Source organism: Catharus ustulatus, chromosome 26 (genome assembly GCF_009819885.2).
Source record: "Catharus ustulatus isolate bCatUst1 chromosome 26, bCatUst1.pri.v2, whole genome shotgun sequence".
Lineage (NCBI taxonomy): Eukaryota > Metazoa > Chordata > Aves > Passeriformes > Turdidae > Catharus > Catharus ustulatus.
In genome coordinates this window covers 6412160-6429508 of record NC_046246.1, presented here as the reverse complement: position 1 = coordinate 6429508, position 17349 = coordinate 6412160, and the positions used below count along the sequence as shown (strand labels likewise).

The following is a 17349-nucleotide window of genomic DNA, read 5'->3' as shown; positions in this document are numbered from 1 at the left end:
TTTAAACTTGAAAGTTGAGTTTTGGACATCTTCAGGTCCCCAAAGATTCATAGAGGTGTTTCCTGGGCTGTTCAAAAGGTGACACCTTGCTAGAAATAAGGGCAGGGGTGAAGTTTGAAGTTCCATTCTCAGAACTGAAGGCTCAGGTGCACACCAAGGTCCCTCAGCTCTGCCCCATCACAGCAGGAGCGCGAGGCAGTGACGTGAGGGAAGGGAAAAATGGAAATTCTTTTAGCAGGCTGTTCAGGAAACACCCTAACAAACTGCTGTGCTTAATTAGACACTGGTGGATAGGTGTGTCTGCTGGGACAAACCTGAGGCTCTGCCTTTGTCCAGGTGAGCTGAGAATGACAAAGTGCCAGTGATGTCCCTTGGCAGGGGTGGAAGCTCAGAGCCCCTGCACGGCAGGGAACAGAAACAGCACCAGGAACAGGAGGGAAGCAGAAGGGGTTTGTGAATCCTATCACATGTGTGGCCACAAGGACAGAGCAGTGAAATCAACACTGAGCTTCAGAAGCACACAGGGCTCATATTTTGAAGACATTATGGAGAAGGGGCTGTATCCCTTTCTTGCTGTCCACACAAACTCCCAGTTCCCATCACGTGGATTCAGTAACAGAACTTTACACTGTAAACAGCCACAAAAATAAACACTGAGGTGTACAATGGCCTCTGCAAAAAGCTGGGGGACAGCAGGTGCTCTCCTGTGGAAAGGCCACCACTGTTCTGCCTGTTCTCTCAGGTGGGAGAAGCTGGTGGTGCAGTCAGGGCAGAGCTGAGCAGGACGTGTGCTGATCCTTCAGCTCCATCCAAGGTCAGCAAGAACAACAAATTACCATAAAACCCAGTGCTGTGGCTGGCTTTCATTTTCAGAAGTGTTCTTTAAGGAAACAGGTGCATGGTTTGCAGCAGGTATCAAACCAACCAGCACAGCACTGAGTTTTAAGGTCCAGAACTGTAAGAAGCTCAAGTTACCCGAGCAGAAAAGCAAACCTCAAACCCCAGGAACCTCAGGGAGGGCTTTCAGGCAGGAAGCTCTCAGTGAAAAGGTATTTGGCTCTTTTTCAGGAGCCGGGGATTTTCTCAGCCTCTGGCTCGTGCACCTTTGTACAGCCAGGTGTGACTGAGGGAGAGGTGCTGCTGCTGTCACCCTCAGTGTGCCGCCCTCAGTGTGTCACCCCCGTGTGTCACACATGCGCAGGGCTCCGAGCACCGGCAGCTCAGAGCCAGGGCAGGCACAGCAGCTCTGCTCTGCTCTGCTCTGCTCTGCTCTGCTCTGCTCTGCTCTGCTCTGTTACTGAGCAACAAATCCCAGCTGGCCTGGCAAGAAGGAGTTCAGCTCTTGGAAAAGGTGATTCACCTGCACACAGCAGTCACTGCCTGCCCTCACTGCTGAGTTCTTCATGAAGCCGTTTCTGCTCGTCCTGGCCGGAGTTTCAGTGGTTGGTAAGTGCTGAGCTCTCCTCTGCTCTGGCTGCTTGTGGTGCTTCTGTTTGATCCTGGAGTCTGGACCTCAGTCCTGGCTCTGACTGATCCTGGAGAATGAGCTGAGCTCTCTGCTGTGCTGGTCTCTCTGTGCAGTAACTCCCGTGTGAGGCTGGAATGCTCAGCACTGGAGGGATTTGTGGGGAGAGGAAAAGATTCCTTCACTTCCAAGGGTTTGTCACTGTGCTACAACCCAAATCCACAGGAGTGGAGGGTATTCATTGGTATCAGGGGCTTGGGATCATCCTACAGGAGTGGAGAATATTCATTTGTATCAGGGAACTTTAAATCATCCTACAGGAGTGGAGAATATTCATTGGTATCAGGGGCTGGGGATCATCCTACAGGATATTCATTGGTATCAGGGGGCTTGTAATCATCCTACAGGAGTGCAGGATATTCACTGCTATCAGGGATTTGGATCATCCTACAGAAGTGGAGAATATTCACTGGTATCAGGGAACTTTAGATCATCCTACAGGAATGGAGAATATTCCCTGCTATCAGGGGTTTGGGATTATCCTACAGGATATTCACTGGTATCAGGGAACTTTAGATCATCCTACAGGAGTGGAGGATATTCATTGGTATCAGGGGGCTTGGGAACATCCTACAGGAGTGCAAGATATTCACTGCTATCAGGGATTTGGATCATCCTACAGAATATTCACTGCTATCAGGGGTTTGGGATCATCCTACAGGAGTGCAGGACATTCACTGCTATCAAGGATTTGGATCATCCTACAGGATATTCACTGGTATCAGGGGGTTTTGGATCATCCTACAGGATATTCACTGCTATCAGGAGTTTGGATTATCCTACAGGATATTCACTGCTATCAGGGGTTTGGGATCATCCTACAGGATATTCACTGCTATCAGGGGTTTGGGATCACTCTCCTCGTGCACATGGCACAAATGAAAATATGAACAGTTCTGATTTTAAAAGAGTTACAAACAAATAATGTAATATTAAAATGAGGGAGTTGTCATGGAGTGGTTGGGTTGGAAGGGATTTAAAGCTCATCTCATCCCCCCCTGTCCCAGGGTGCTCCCAGCCCTGTCCAGCCTGGCCTTGGGCACTTCCAGGGATCCAGGGGCAGCCACAGCTGCTCTGGGCACCCCGTGCAGCTCCTCCCCACCCTCCCAGGGAACGATTTCTCCCTGATGTCTAATCCAGATCTACCCTCTGAAAACCATTTATTCCTACTGCAGATGTGACAAGGCCACTGCTGGGTGAATGAAAGATAAACTCACTCTTTCCAGACAGCAGCTCTCCAGCTTTGAGCCTTGTCATTGATCTGGCTGGGATCCTTCCCTGTGAAGGGACTGTCACCCTGGGAAACATCCTGGTTTTCCCCTGGCCACACCTGACTGTGCTTGTGTTCTGCTGCTTTGCATAACAGTGTTCTATGGATAAATGTGGGAAGAGACAGAGATTTCCTATTCCTGATAAGATGGGGGTATTTGTGACTCAGTTCTCAGACAGAGAATCCCATTCCTTCACTCCCACACTGCTGAGCCTGCACGGAGCAGAGGGAAATGTGGAGCTGCAGATGGAGCAGGACACAGCTGGAGCAGGACACAGCTGGAGCAGGGAAATGTGGGGCTGCAGATGGAGCAGGACACAGCTGGGAGCAGGGAAATGTGGGGCTGCAGATGGAGCAGGACACAAATGGGAGAGGGAAATGTGGGGCTGCAGATGGAGCAGGACACAAATGGGAGAGGGAAATGTGGGGCTGCAGATGGAGCAGGACACAGCTGGGAGAGGGAAATGTGGGGCTGCAGATGGAGCAGGACACAGCTGGGAGCAAGGAGAGGGAAATGTGGAGCTGCAGATGAAGCAGGACACAGCTGGGAGAGGGAAATGTGGAGCTGCAGGTGAAGCAGGACACAAATGGAAGCAGGGAAAGGGAAATGTGGAGCTGCAGATGGAGCAGGACACAGCTGGGAGCAGGGAAAGGGAAATGTGGAGCTGCAGATGAAGCAGGACACAGCTGGGAGAGGGAAATGTGGAGCTGCAGGTGAAGCAGGACACAGCTGGGAAAGGGAAATGTGGAGCTGCAGATGAAGCAGGACACAACTGGGAGCAGGGAGATGGAAATGTGGAGCTGCAGATGGAGCAGGACACAGCTGGAGCAGGCAGAGGGAAATGTGGAGCTGCAGATGGAGCAGGACACAGCTGGGAGCAGGCAGCAGCTGATTTCTGCTGATTCCCTGCCCACATGGCACCCCCAGGACCGAGAGGGGAGCTGTTCCTCCCTGCCTGAGCCTCCCCATTCAGCCAGAGCTCACAGATCACTCTCAGCTCTGCTCCATGGGGGAAGCCTGGAGTGAGGATCCAGCTGGGATTTCACCTCTGTTCCATCAGATCTTGTCCCAGTCACCCCCATCCCAGTGCTCACTTTGCCCATCTGTGCTGTTTTCATTTGCTCACCCCACTTTTTCACACTGCTCACTGCAGGCTGAAGCCCCAGGTGTTTATCAGTGCCACAACCAAGAGCTGAATAATGTAAAAATGGTTTACCTTTGAGGCTCTGCCTATCATTTGAATTCAGAGTTCATAAATCCTGATGTTAGAAACTCTTGTGGAGTGTTGGGAAAATTTTGCACTGTGTTTTCCTGTGCTAAGACAGAGACAAAATCCTCGAGGGTTTTTCTGCAGGGCCCTGCTGGATGCTGCTGCCCAGGGACATTTTTTGCAGGGGCAGGTGACATTGCTGTCCCCAGAGCACAGGAAGAGGAGCAGGGCTCAGGAAGGAGGGAGCTGCCTGAGCTGTTTGCTGGCACACCCAGGCCAGAGTCCAGACAAGGGGTGTCACTCTGTACAGGCAGTTTACATCCAATAAAACCTGGAGCACCAGAGGAGAATGGAACAACATCTTCAGGGAGGTGACACTGAGCTCTGCCTGTCACTTCCTGGAGCAGGGGCAGAGAGCAGACACATTCCCAGCTGTGATTCTGGGCTGCAGAACAGGTTATTGGTCTTATTCTAGCACCCATTTAATGGCTCCTAAATAAACCTGACTGGAAATTCAAGGATTCTCTTCCTGACTCGAGTTTTTGAGGTTTTTCTGTATAAATTCCTGACTTACATTTCTTTGGGATGAGTCAGTTGTCTGCAGGAGTGTGATGTGAACACAGTTTGAAGTTTGTTCTGCTCTAGCTCCCTCTTTTGAGCCCACCTTCAGCAAAACACCATTTTCATTCTGAGATGTCAGAAAACGCTTTTTAAACACCATTTTCTCTGCTCCTTCAGGCATTGTGACTGCAGAGAGAGCATCATGTGTGAAACGTGCAGCATTTTCTTCCACCAACTTTGAGAACATCCTGACGTGGGAAACAGCAGCAGAAATTCCCCCTGGCACCGTGTTTGATGTGCAATACAAACAGTAGGGGAAATTTCCTTCTTTTGGGGCTGTCCTAATTCCCCTGGCATTGTTTGATGTCCCATACAAACAGTAGGAGGAGTTTGCTTCTTTTGGGACTGTCCTAATTTTCCCTGGCACTCTGTTTGATGTCCAATAAAAACAGGAGAAGTTTCCTCCTTTGGGGCTGTTCTTTGGGGGCTCAGAGAGACAAGGGCCAAGAGAGAAAAGCTGATTTTGCTGTTTGTCTTGCCTGGATTATGGTTCTGCTCAGAGGAGAACCCAGTGAAGGACAGAATTATTCCAAATAGGAGATGATGCTCATTTAAATAAATATTTTACACCTTGGGTTGCTTTGCTCCATCACTCCTCTTGCCTTCAGCACTTCCTTCTCTCTATTCCATTTTCCTCCAGTCCTGTTCACCCAAACAACCCCAAACTTTTGTTCTGACCTCAGGTATGGAGAGAAATCCTGGCTGAGCAAGAGGGAGTGCCAGAGCATCACCCAGCTCTTCTGCAACCTCAGCAGGGAGACTGAGAACTTCAGGGAGCATTTCTATGGCAGGGTGAGGGCCAGGGGCTGCTCCTCCAGCTGGGTGCGCTCTGAGAGGTTCGAGCCGCGCAAAGAGAGTAGGTACCAAAAACCTCCTGGGGCTACCAAACCTCCTGCTGGGGCTACCAAATCCTCCTGGGGCTACCAAACCTCCTGCTGGGCAACAAATCCTCCTGGGGTACAAATCCTGCTGGGCTACCAACCCTCCTCCTGGGGCCACAAACCCTCCTGGGGCTACCAAACCTCCTGCTGGGGCTACCAAATCCTCCTGGGGCTACCAAATCCTCATTCTGGGCAAGAAATCATCCTGGGGCAACAAATCCTGCTGGGGCCAAAAATCCTCCTGGGGCTAGAAATCCTCCTGGGGCAACAAATCCTCCTGGGGCAACAAATCCTCCTGGGGCAACCAATCCTCCTGGGGTCACAAATCCTGCTGGGGCTACCAAATCCTCCTGGGGCCACAAATCCTCCTGGGGCAACAAATCCTCATTCTGGGCAACAAATCCTCCTCCTGGGCAACAAACCCTCCTGCTGGGGCACCAATCCTCATCCTGGACCCAAATCCTCCTGGGGCCACCAATCCTCCTTCCTGGGCCACAAATCCTCCTGGGGCCACTAATCCTCATTCTGGGCCACCAACCCTCCTTCCTGGGCAACAAATCCTCCTTTTTGGGAAAAAAACCCTCCTGCTGGGCCACCAACCCTCCTTCCTGGGCCACAAATCCTCCTGGGGCCACCAATCTTCATTCTGGGCCACCAATCCTCCTGCTGGGCAACAAACCCTCCTGCTGGGGCCACCAATCCTCCTTCCTGGGCAACAATTCCTCCTGCTGGGCCACCAACCCTCCTGGGGCCACAAATCCTCCTGGGGCCACCGACCCTCCTGCTGGGGCCACCAATCCTCCTTCCTGGGCTCAAATCCTCCTGCTGGGCCACAAATCCTCCTGCTGGGACCTCTGCACCAAAAATCCTCCTTCTGGGCCAGCAATCCTCCTTCCTGGGCCCAAATTCTCCTTCCTGGGGTCACAAATCCTCCTGCTGGGCCACCAACCCTCCTGCTGGGCAGCAAACCCTGCTGGGGCCACCAATCCTCCTTCCTGGGACCCCTGCACCCACCAATCCTCCTCTGGGGCCACCAACCCTCCTTTCTGAGCTCAAATCCTCCTTCTGGGACCACCAATCCTCCTTCCTGGGCCACCAACCCTCCTGCTGGGCCACCAACCCTCCTTCCTGAGCCCAAATCCTCCTTCCTGGGACCCCTGCACCACCAATCCTCCCTCCTGGCACTTCCAGGGCAGCATTTCCTTGCATTTCAGTCCTGCAAGGCTCTGTGTTGGGTGGGGAGGGAGTGAAGGCTTGCAGGTTTGGGATTTTGGGCAGTTTGGGTATTGTCATTTTGGGAAATGGGAAATGGGGCAGGGCCTCAGCTGAGATCTGAGCCTGAGGTGGGATCAGAGGAGAAAGGAAAAGCAGGAATGAGTAAGGGACATGATGGACAACCAGAGGCCAGCAAATCCCAGGAGCTGTGAAATGGAACACTGGGATGAGAATCCATTGCAAAGGACACTTCATGTCCCAGCCCCAGTGAGCCCTGCAGCCACAGCCCTGGGAGCCTCACTGGCTCTGTGGCCAAAATCTCCCCACTGAAAAACCCCCGAGAATAATTCAAGGTGGCATCAGCACCAGTGGTGGTGATGACCTTGAGACCTTTGTGAAAAGTTGGATGGGAGCCCTTGGCAGGGCTGGGTGTGGTGTGTGCCTGGAACAGAGATAAGGGCAGGTCACAGCCCTGGGAATGTGCTGTGGGATGGGAATGGGACTGGGCAGATCAGAATGTGGTGGGATTCCATCCCTCACACACACATGGAGGAGGAACATGAGCTGGGATTTCACCCCTCACACACACATGGAGGAGGAAATCCTGCCCAGGGACAGGGAATGAGATGGGATTTCACCCCTCACACACACATGAAGGAGGGACATGAGCTGGGATGAGAATTCCTCACACACACATGGAGGGAATCCTGCCCAGGGACAGGAACATGAGCTGGGATTTCACCCCTCACACACATGGAGGAGGAACTCCTGCCCAGGGACAGGAACATGAACTGGGATGAGAATTCCTCACACACATGAAGGAAATCCTGCACAGGGACAGGGAATGAGCTGGGATTTCACCCCTCACACACACATGAAGGAAATCCTGCCCAGGAACAGGGAACATGAGAATTCCTGGGGACAAACACTGTGCAGACACAGAACCCCAAAAGCACCTCTGCCTCCTGCCAGCAATGCCATTTCAGTGCTCTGGGCTGTGTTTGGCACATGCACACAGCTGACACCTCCTCTCTGCCTTTCCCAGCCACCATAGGAGCCCCCCAGGTGGAGCCCATCCCTCGTGTGCGCTCCATCAGGTTCCTGATCCAGCCCCCCCTGACCCCCCTGCGGGGTGAGGACGGCCAGCAGCTCACTGTGGAGGACATTTCCAGCAAATTCGGGGCTGTGGATTATCACCTGACCATCTTCAACCAGAGGACACAGCAGCAGGTAAGGCACAGCCTGGGGATGCTGAAAATGTCATTTCAGGTGAGCTGTGTGAGGATCTGTGTGCACAGGATGGGGGAGATTTCTGATTGAGCTCTGATTTCTGAGCTCTGATTTCTGAGCTCTGATTTCTGAGCTCTGATTTCTGAGCTTTGATTTCTGAGCTTTGATTTCTGAGCTCTATTTCTGAGCTTTGATTTCTGAGCTCTGATTTCTGAGTTTTGATTTCTGAGCTCTATTTCTGAGCGTTGATTTCTGAGCTCTATTTCTGAGCTCTTGATTTCTGAGCTCTGATTTCTGAGTTCTTGATTTTTGAGCTCTATTTCTGAGCGTTGATTTCTGAGCTCTATTTCTGAGCGTTGATTTCTGAGCTTTGATTTCTGAGCTCTGATTTCTGAGCTCTATTTCTGAGTTCTTGATTTCTGAGCTCTTGATTTCTGAGCTCTGATGTCTGAGCTCTGATGTCTGAGCTCTATTTCTGAGCTCTTGATTTCTAAGCTCTGATTTCTGAGCTCTGATTTCTGAGGTTTGATTTCTGAGCTCTGATTTCTGAGCTCTGATTTCTGATGGAAATTTTAACTCTCAGGACAACAGGAGCTTTAAGCTTTCTTCTTAAATTCTGGGGGAAAAAGGACTTTCCCAGAGTGTTGTAGAAGTAGCAAAAAGTAAAACCATTGGTGATTAAAAATTACTTCAGAAACTGCAGAAATAATAGAAAAAAAAAATCATATCAATATGATTCAGAAAAATCAGAGTTCCATACATACAGAATAATTAGAGCCCTGTAAGACCTCATTGGTAAATAATATTTTATGCTGAATTTTGCAATGTGAATTGAAGAAAATGTAATTTTCCCCAAATACAGATTTTACCTTTCTTTTCAACAGTGGACAAAGAATGAGCACAGCAAAGAATTTGAAGTTTCCAACTTGGAGCCAGACACTGAATACAATGGGACAGTTTATATGTGTCTGCTGCAGAGGAGGAGCAAAGCCCAAGTGTTTTGGGTTAAAACACTGGCAGGTGAGGCTGTGAGCTCTGCTGCAAGTGAAAAGTCCAGCTGGGATATTGGGTACACAAAATGCATTGATTTTTCTGCACTGAAGGTTTTAATAATTTAAAAATTCATGCCTATGAGACTGAAATTGTGACATCACTTAGGTAATTGTGGTGTTTTTCTAACCCAGTTTTTTCCCACTTGTTCTCTCCCCAGACAAGACGTGGATTCTCTATTGTTTGGTGGCCCTGGCCTTCTGTGCTGGGCTGGTTTTTGCTGCCAGTGCTTATGTGATCTACAAATACATCAAACAGCACCGTGCCCAGCCCAGGGCCTTGGTGAGTGACTGAGTCACCCTGCCTGGGGCTGCAGGCACCTGAAAGATCATTTAGCCATGTCCCAAACCCTGCCAGGGGTCCAGGGCTGCTCTGTGCCACCCTCACACTCTCTGACTAAAGCATTTCTCCCCAAAATCCAATCCAAACCCACCCTCCTTCATTTAAAGGGTTAATGAGCTTGGTTGAGGCAATCACTGCAGATTTCTGATAATTTAGGGTGCCCCAAACTGAGACCCTTGGGTTAGAAAGTTAAATCTGAGGCATCCCAAATCCCCAGCTCCCCCTGAAACTCTGGGATTCTCACCTGTCCCTCACCTCCCACAGCAAGAATTGGGTTTTCATGCTGATGAGCTCAAGGATTTCCATGCTATTTCCAATTTTACAAAAGTGAAAGCAGGAGATTTTCTTCCTCATATTTCAAGACTGCTCAGTTGATACACAATGAGAAATGTCTGTATGAATGGTCATTCTCAAGGGAAAAAAAAACAAAAGCAGAGTTCTTTTGTCAGCAGAGCAGATCCCTGCTGGTTGTCACTGGATTTTACTGACACTTCTCCCAAGAAAATGTCAGAATGACTGAAGCAAAGCTTCAAGGTTAATAACTGGTGCTTTTTTATCTCCTCCACCAGGACTTCAGAGGGATTCCACCCTTCCAGCCTCTCACACTGACAGTGGAGCACATCATAAAACCCCTCAGCTTATCCAAACCTTCCCTCTCCATCCCTGAAGTGCAGCTGGCCCAGATGAGCCAACATCTGGACTGGGCCCTGCAGCCCCCAGGGCCCTTGGGTGCCTACCAGCAGCAGGCAGATATTCCAGCACTGAAAACAGATATTCCAGCACTGAAGACAGATGTTCTGGCACTGCAGAAAGATGTTTCAACACTGCAGAGAGATGTTCCAGCATTGAAGACAGATGTTTCAGCACTGCAGACAGATGTTTCAGCACTGCAGACAGATGTTGCAGCACTGCAGACAGATTTTCCAGCCCTGCAGACAGATTTTCCAGCCCTGCAGCTGCCCCCTGAGCCCTGCCAGGGGCACATCCCAGCTCCCAGTGCCTACACCCCTCAGAAGGTTGGGCACAGCATCCCTGCAGCCCCAAGGAGCAGCCTGGCCCTCACCTATGGGCTGTGTGTGGAGGGCTCAGAGCACCAGCACAGCTCACAGACGGACCAAGAGCTGCAGGAAGTTTCTGCAGATTGTTCTGTGGATGGAAATCTCCCAATCCAGGGGTTGGGAAGGAGCTGCAGCCGCTGGGATTACCAAGAGCAGCAGCCCCTGTGGGACAGCAGCGACAGACTGGAGTCAGTTGTGATCCAGGGGAGCCCTGGGCAGCCCCAGCTGCTGCTGCAGAGTGAAATGGGGAATGCAGAGTGCGTGTCCCAGCTGTCCCTGTCCTTGCTGGAGCAGGGAGGATGTTACACAGCCCAGGCAGAGCTGCCCCTGCTGCTGGCTGCAGGGAAAGCTGCCCCAGGCTGTGCTGCAGAGCAGGAACTGCTGGCACCGCTGCTGCTGTCGGTCAGGACTGGGAATCCACCTGCAGAGCAGCACTGGGTGCTGCCAGAGCCGTTCCCACACAAAGTGCAGCTCCCAGAGGCTGCAGCCATGCAGATGTTGCCTGCAGGGAAGGAGCTGAGCTGCACAGAGCTGAGCCTGCCCCCAGCCCAGCACACACACACCCCCCTCAGCCTGCTCTTCAAAGACTTGGACTTGAAAGTGCAGTGGGATGAGGAGGACAGCACAGAATGTTATTAGGGTGACTTAATGGTGTTAAAATCCAGATGTTTTCTTGCCTGAAACAGAAGCAATGCAAAAGCCCAGCTGATGCTGGCTGCAGGAACAGCTCAGGGCTGGAGTTTGGTGCCTTTACTGACAGAATCACTCCTTGTTCCACTGCAGTACTGCACCTCTGCACTTCAGCAACAGGTCTGGATCTCCTGCATATTCTCAAGTTTATCAGGGATTGGATTACTTTAAAAGATCTGTTAAGATTCAGTTTCCAATCCCAGGTTCAGTTTAGCAGAAACTGTGTTTGCTCTTTGCCAACACCAAAAATTGAGGGCTAAGATTCTCCCTTTGGAGAAATTCAGGTGTGCAAACCCAGAAGTATTTATTGTACCATGGTCCAGTAAAAGAATTAAATAGTTACTGGTGTTCTACCCTTGGATAAAGAACTTGGAAAAGAGAATTTTAATCCCTGGAATGGACTTTGCCTTTAAAGAAGTCCTTGAAGCTGGGTAACAGCTCCTGATGCAGCAGTTCTGTGAAATCTGTCCCTGTCCCCTGTGCTTTTTAATACCTGTACAAAGATAAAGCCTTTTCTAATTCCTGTACAAAGATAAAGCCTTTTTTTAATTCCTGTACAAAGATAAAGCCTTTTTCATCTCTGCAGCAGATTAATGCAGCCTTGGCTCAGTTCTGAGATTTCTCAACTGCAGCTCCTTTCCTCCTCTGCAAGAGTCACAAATTCCCTTCCTGCCCTGACATCCCCAGGGATGAAACTCCTGGGATCACATTCCAGGCATGCAGGGACCTGAGGATTTGCAGCACTCCCAGTTCAGCCCTCAATATCAATTTATCCCAATTTATCCCAATTTATCCATGCACTCAGGAAGCCACAAAGGACACCAGGCAGGTCTGGAGCTCTTCCTCCCACCCCTCAGTGCCCAGGAGGAACCTGCTCCACGTTCCTGGCACACCCTCCAGAGCTGTCATTATTATTTTTTGGGACAAAAATCCTTGGAGCACTTGGACCTCCACTAAAAGCAATTTAAATTCGAATTCAGGGCCAGAGAAGGTGATTATTTTTCATTCAGAGGAAGGCACAGTTCAGCCTGCTCATTTCCACTGTGTGGTGAAAAATGTGTCTGAGGACATTGCTTTTAGAGAAGTGAAAGCATTTACAGGAAAAAGCAAAGTTTGGCTGCTATGGGGAAGTGTTTACTCAAAGACACCAATGCTGACCAGAGGTGAAATTCAGCTGCTCCCACTCCAAGTGCACCTGGGGGTTTTCTCAGCCCAGGAAAGCTGAAGCTAAAGGTGAAATTCCACTTGCTTTGGGGTGAATTTGCAAATAAGCCATAGGCTCATGAACAGAACATTTTTGATAATTCAACCCAGGATTAAAGAAATATCTCAGAAACTTTACAGGCCAAGGTTCAGCACCAACAACTGTCAAAGGACCAGAGCCCTGTGAGGCCAAAAGGTCAAAATTCCAAGTGTGGTGCAGAAGTGCCAGGGTATCAAAGCCTGAAATCCGTGCATGGCTTGGGCAGTGAGCAGCAGGACATTTCCAGGGAGCTCCCTCCATACCAATCACACCACAGGGTTTGTGGAATGTCCTCTGATCTGTTTTCTGTACTCTGTGCCCCCAAAAAAACCACTCAGAGAAATGCTGCAGCTCCTGGAGTTGTTCCCCAGGACTGGGAGACCCCAGGGTAATTTTTTTTTCCACTAAACCCCCCTGGAGAGGCATTTAAAGTCAGTGACACCAATTACCTTTTTCAGAGCTGCCTGTGGGCTGCATATCTTGTGTCACCAGCATTCCCAGTGAGGAATCAAATGCCACAATATGAACATTTTGGATTGTGTTGTGAAACACAACCCCCAGCACAGGATGAGTATGGGCAGGGTTGTGTGGAAGGGATGGGGGCCTTGGGAGAACATTGAATCTGCTGCTAAAATTATGTTATTTTCTATTTTAAAAACCTTTCCAAATCAATCCATGGCCAGATGTAATAAATGTGTCATCCTGCTGGAGGACAGGTGGGAGCTGAGGAAATCTGGGAGTGCATTTTTAGAATGCACATGGGTGCCTAAAGTGTCCCTGAGCTGGGACATCACCTCTCCTTCAGGTCCTTAAATATCTTAAATATCTGCATCAGCCCTGAGTGAACAAAAGGCAGGAATGATTCCAGCCCCATCCCACCCTCTCTGCTCCACCCTCCCAGCAGCTGCAATGCCCAGGGATCACAGTCCCATGCAGGGATATCTGCAATATCCTCAACTTCCTGCTCTCGTCATGGCTCAGTCAATATTGATCTTTGAGGCCTGGATCCTCTCAGCAGAGGGAGATTGGTTCTTTCTCATGAGTCACCTCCTAAATTTAACAGATAGATCATCCCTTCTCAGGCTATTTCTCTTTGGAAAAGCTTGGGGAGAAATGTTGGTGCTGTTGAGTTTTATTGGTGTGAGGAAATGTGATCCCTGCTGACCTCAGTGCCCTCCCCTGCCCAAAAAAATCAGAACCAAACAGATCAGAACCAAACAGATCAGAACCAAACAGATCAGAACCAAACAGAACCAAACAGATCAGAACCAAACAGATCAGAACCAAACAGAACAGAACCAAACAGAACAGAACCAAACAGATCAGAACCAAACAGATCAGAACCAAACAGAACAGAACCAAACAGATCAGAACCAAACAGAACCAAACAGAACCAAACAGATCAGAACCAAACAGAACAGAACCAAACAGAACAGAACCAAACAGAACAGAACCAAACAGAACCAAACAGAACAGAACCAAACAGAACAGAACCAAATAGAACAGAACCAAACAGATCAGAACCAAACAGATCAGAACCAAACAGACCAGAACCAAACAGAACCAAACAGATCAGAACCAAACAGATCCATTTGTGTCCAAGAGCTGCTGCAGGACCTCCTTATCTCCCCCTCCTTCTGTGCAGGAACATTTCCAGATAAACAGCAGCATTTCAACATTGTTCCAAAGGTCTTCCCATGCAAGCCATCTGTGCCTGACTGTGCTCTCCTCCTCAGCCAGCCTGGCTGCTCCAGATAAGGGCTCTGATAGCTCTGGACAATAAAATGAGGTTTGGCCACAAAGATGACAAAGGCAGGAGGTGCCCTGCACGAGGAGCTGTGTCCCCACAGATGTGGCACTGAGGGCAGGTGAGTGCTGTGCTGTTGTCACAAGGACACCAGAGGAGCAGGTGGCAGCTGTAACCCTAGAGCAAAGCACTGCTCTTTGTCTTCTCAGCTAAATCTGGGAGCTGGCACTTGCTCCCTCCCTGGGAGCTCAGCAGGAATCCCTGCCCAGGGGTGAACACTCTGCAAGCCAAGGATCCCATTCCCTCTCCCTGTTTGTTCCTTTGTTTTGGCACTGGAGGGTGTTTGAACACCAGGAAAAGCCACTGCTGAGTTTGGAACAAGTTCTGTGAGGAAAATCTTCCTGGAGGGACAAAAGGAAAGCTTCAGATTCTGGAGACAGAATGAAGGAGAGCTCACAGAATATCCTGAGCTGGAAGGGACCACAGGGATCATCAAGTTCAATTTCTGGCTCTGTACAGACATCCCCAAAAATCTCATCTTGTGTTTGAGAGTGGTGTCCAAACCCTCCTGGAGCTCTGGCAGTCAGGGCTGTGCCCATTCCCTGGGGAGCCTGGGCAGTGCCCAGAACCTCTGGGGGCAGAACCTTTCCCTAAATCCAAATTAAATCACCCTGGGGAGCCTGAGCAGTGCCAGCACCTCTGGGGGAAAAACCTTTCCCTAAATCCAGATTAAATCACCCTGGGGAGCCTGAGCAGTGCCCAGCACCTCTGGGGGAAAAACCTTTCCCTAAATCCAAATTAAATCACCCTGGGGAGCCTGAGCAGTGCCCAGCACCTCTGGGGGAAAAACCTTTCCCTAAATCCAAATTAAATCACCCTGAACCAGCTCCAGGCATTCTCTCAGTCCTGTCCCTGCTCACAGAGACCACAGCTTGCCCCTCTAAATAAAATAAATTTAATAACAGAGGGTTGATGTGACGAAATAATGAAATTATTGATTTAAAACAGAATAGATGATAATTACACATTACTTCTCATAATGCAAAATTCAGGGAAGCACTGGAGTGGCCATGGATTCAAGAGCAATGAAAGATAAATGTTCCTGTGAGCTCAGCTCACCCCAAAGTGCTCCAGACAGCCCAGTCCCTCCTTGCACTGCTCTCCCAGGAATGTCACAAACAGCCACCAAAGGAACTTGCAAGTCCTGGGAGCTCTGGCACTGATCCTGCTGGGTTTCCTCTTTGTTTGCATGGTGAAGCAAACAAAGTTCCTAGAAATGGCCCCTCCTGGTTCTGTGCCAGATTTTATGGTTGAATTCATTCCCACAGGGCCTTTGACACCACAAGAAACATCAGCTGCTCCTCACATTGCTGGGAAGGGTTTTCCTCAACCCTGGAACCACCTCAAACCCAAGGAAAATCAACAACCTGTGTTCTCTGAGCCTGGAACCACCTCAAACCCATGGAAAATCAACAACCTGTGTTCTCTGAACCTGGAACCACCTCAAACCCATGGAAAATCAACAACCTGTGTTCTCTGAGCCTGGAACCACCTCAAACCCATGGAAAATCAACAACCTGTGTTCTCTGAACCTGGAACCACCTCAAACCCATGGAAAATCAACAACCTGTGTTCTCTGAGCCTGCCCCAAGCTCCCAGACACCACCATGGGCTGCTGGACACACAGAACTCACCTGCTCTGAGAGCACAACCTAAAGCTCTGGGTTTGGTGGATTTTGTTTTTTTTCCTGTCCCTGCTGCCATCTCTGGGTTTGGCAGGGCTGAGAGCACAACCCAGAGCTCTCGGTTTGGTGGATTTTGGTTTTTTTACCTGTCCATCCCTGGATTTGGCAGAGCTGGGAGGGCAGGGCTGAGAGCACAACCCAGAGCTCTGGGTTTGGTGGATTTTGGGTTTTTTTTACCTGTCTATCACTGGGTTTGGCAGGGCTGAGAGCACAACCCAGAGCTCTGGGTTTGGTGGATTTTGGTTTTTTTTACCTGTCCATCCCTGGGTTTGGCAGGGCTGGGAGGGCAGGGCTGAGAGCACAACCCAGAGCTCTGGGTTTGGTGGATTTTGTTTTTTTTACCTGTCCCTGCTGCCAGAGCACAACCCAGAGCTCTGGGTTTGGTGGCTTTTGGTTTTTTTTACCTGTCCCTGCTGCCATCCATGGGTTTGGCAGGGCTGAGAGCACAACCCAGAGCTCTGGGTTTGGTGGATTTTGGTTTTTTTTTTACCTGTCCATCCCTGGGTTTGGCAGGGCTGGCACTGCAGGGAGCTCTGAGTGTCCCCAGCTGGGCCATCCCCATTGTCAGGGCTATATTTGACTGCAGGATGGGCACTCCAACATGGGCAACATTCTTTTGGGGAGAGTCATTCTGGTGTCATCAGCAGGAGAAGGAAACTCTCCTTTGTCCCTTCCCTTGCCTGGGGACAGGGCTCTCCCTGCAGCCTCCACCGGGTGAGTTTGGTTTGGTTTATCTGCAAATAAATGTTTATTGTGAGGTTTTGTAGGATCTTCAAGCAGCATCAGTTGTTTTGTGTTGTTTTTGTTTTGCTTTGCAGAAATAGATTGTGCTTGGTGATTGTGGCTGCTTGAAGGATTGTTTTTCCAGTGTTGTTGTAATGAAAATCCTGGTTTGTGTTTTTTCTCACCAGGATCTGTTTTACTGGAATGTTTAGGAAATAATCTGCATTTGAATTGAAAAGGATAGGTTTGAAGAGTGTTTATAAAACAATGAAATTTGTTTCAGGGAAAAATAAAACTCATTATTTAGTAAAAATGAGTCTGTATCAGTAATTATTCCTGAGCATGGAAACAAGGCTCTGATGCCAGGACTCGTTCTGCAGCTGAACCACTTCTGAAGTCAGCAGAAACTATGAAATTACAATGATTTTATTTTTCCATAAATGCCTGTTTTATTTTCTTCTTCTTTTACTTGTCAGCATTTGTTGTTTCTTCCAAAGTTAAAGCCCATGAAGGAAATATTATCAAGATAATTCTGTATTTTCATTTGTCTGTTGGGATATTTTGCATTTGCCACAACTCTGCTTTTCCATGGATTATTTTATGAAATTTCATGGACTGAAAACATGAAATTTATTTACATCAACAGAAAATTGTACAAGTAAAAAAATCTGTATGACAAAATAATAGCAGGAAAAGCTGAGGGTTTGTATTTTTATCAAGTTTGGATTCGAAAGCAGCAAAGCTCCAATGCAGGTGGAAGATTTGCCAAGGGAAAATTTCAGTCATGGAACACGAGCT

The 17349-nt window shown here is 49.3% G+C and overlaps 1 protein-coding gene across 1 annotated transcript; it reads left to right on the top strand.

The window, feature by feature from the left end:
* The first annotated feature begins 1249 nt into the window (after positions 1 to 1249).
* IL22RA1 (interleukin 22 receptor subunit alpha 1) lies at positions 1250 to 11837 on the top strand. The gene is made up of 8 exons (XM_033080752.1): positions 1250 to 1446; positions 4745 to 4877; positions 5311 to 5483; positions 7769 to 7953; positions 8838 to 8973; positions 9164 to 9285; positions 9915 to 10091; positions 10281 to 11837. Exons 1-8 carry the CDS (start codon positions 1404 to 1406, stop codon positions 11040 to 11042), a joined length of 1731 nt encoding a protein of 576 aa, XP_032936643.1. The 5' UTR covers positions 1250 to 1403; the 3' UTR covers positions 11043 to 11837.
* Positions 11838 to 17349: the final 5512 nt, after the last annotated feature.

Excerpts from the sequence above, each read along its gene's own strand:
- IL22RA1 (XM_033080752.1), top strand. The coding sequence starts at position 1,404 with ATGAAGCCGTTTCTGCTCGTCCTGGCCGGAGTTTCAGTGGTTG. Across the intron at positions 1,447-4,744 it reads GGCCGGAGTTTCAGTGGTTG|GCATTGTGACTGCAGAGAGA; the intron begins GTAAGTGCTGAG and ends CTGCTCCTTCAG. Across the intron at positions 7,954-8,837 it reads ACCAGAGGACACAGCAGCAG|TGGACAAAGAATGAGCACAG; the intron begins GTAAGGCACAGC and ends TCTTTTCAACAG.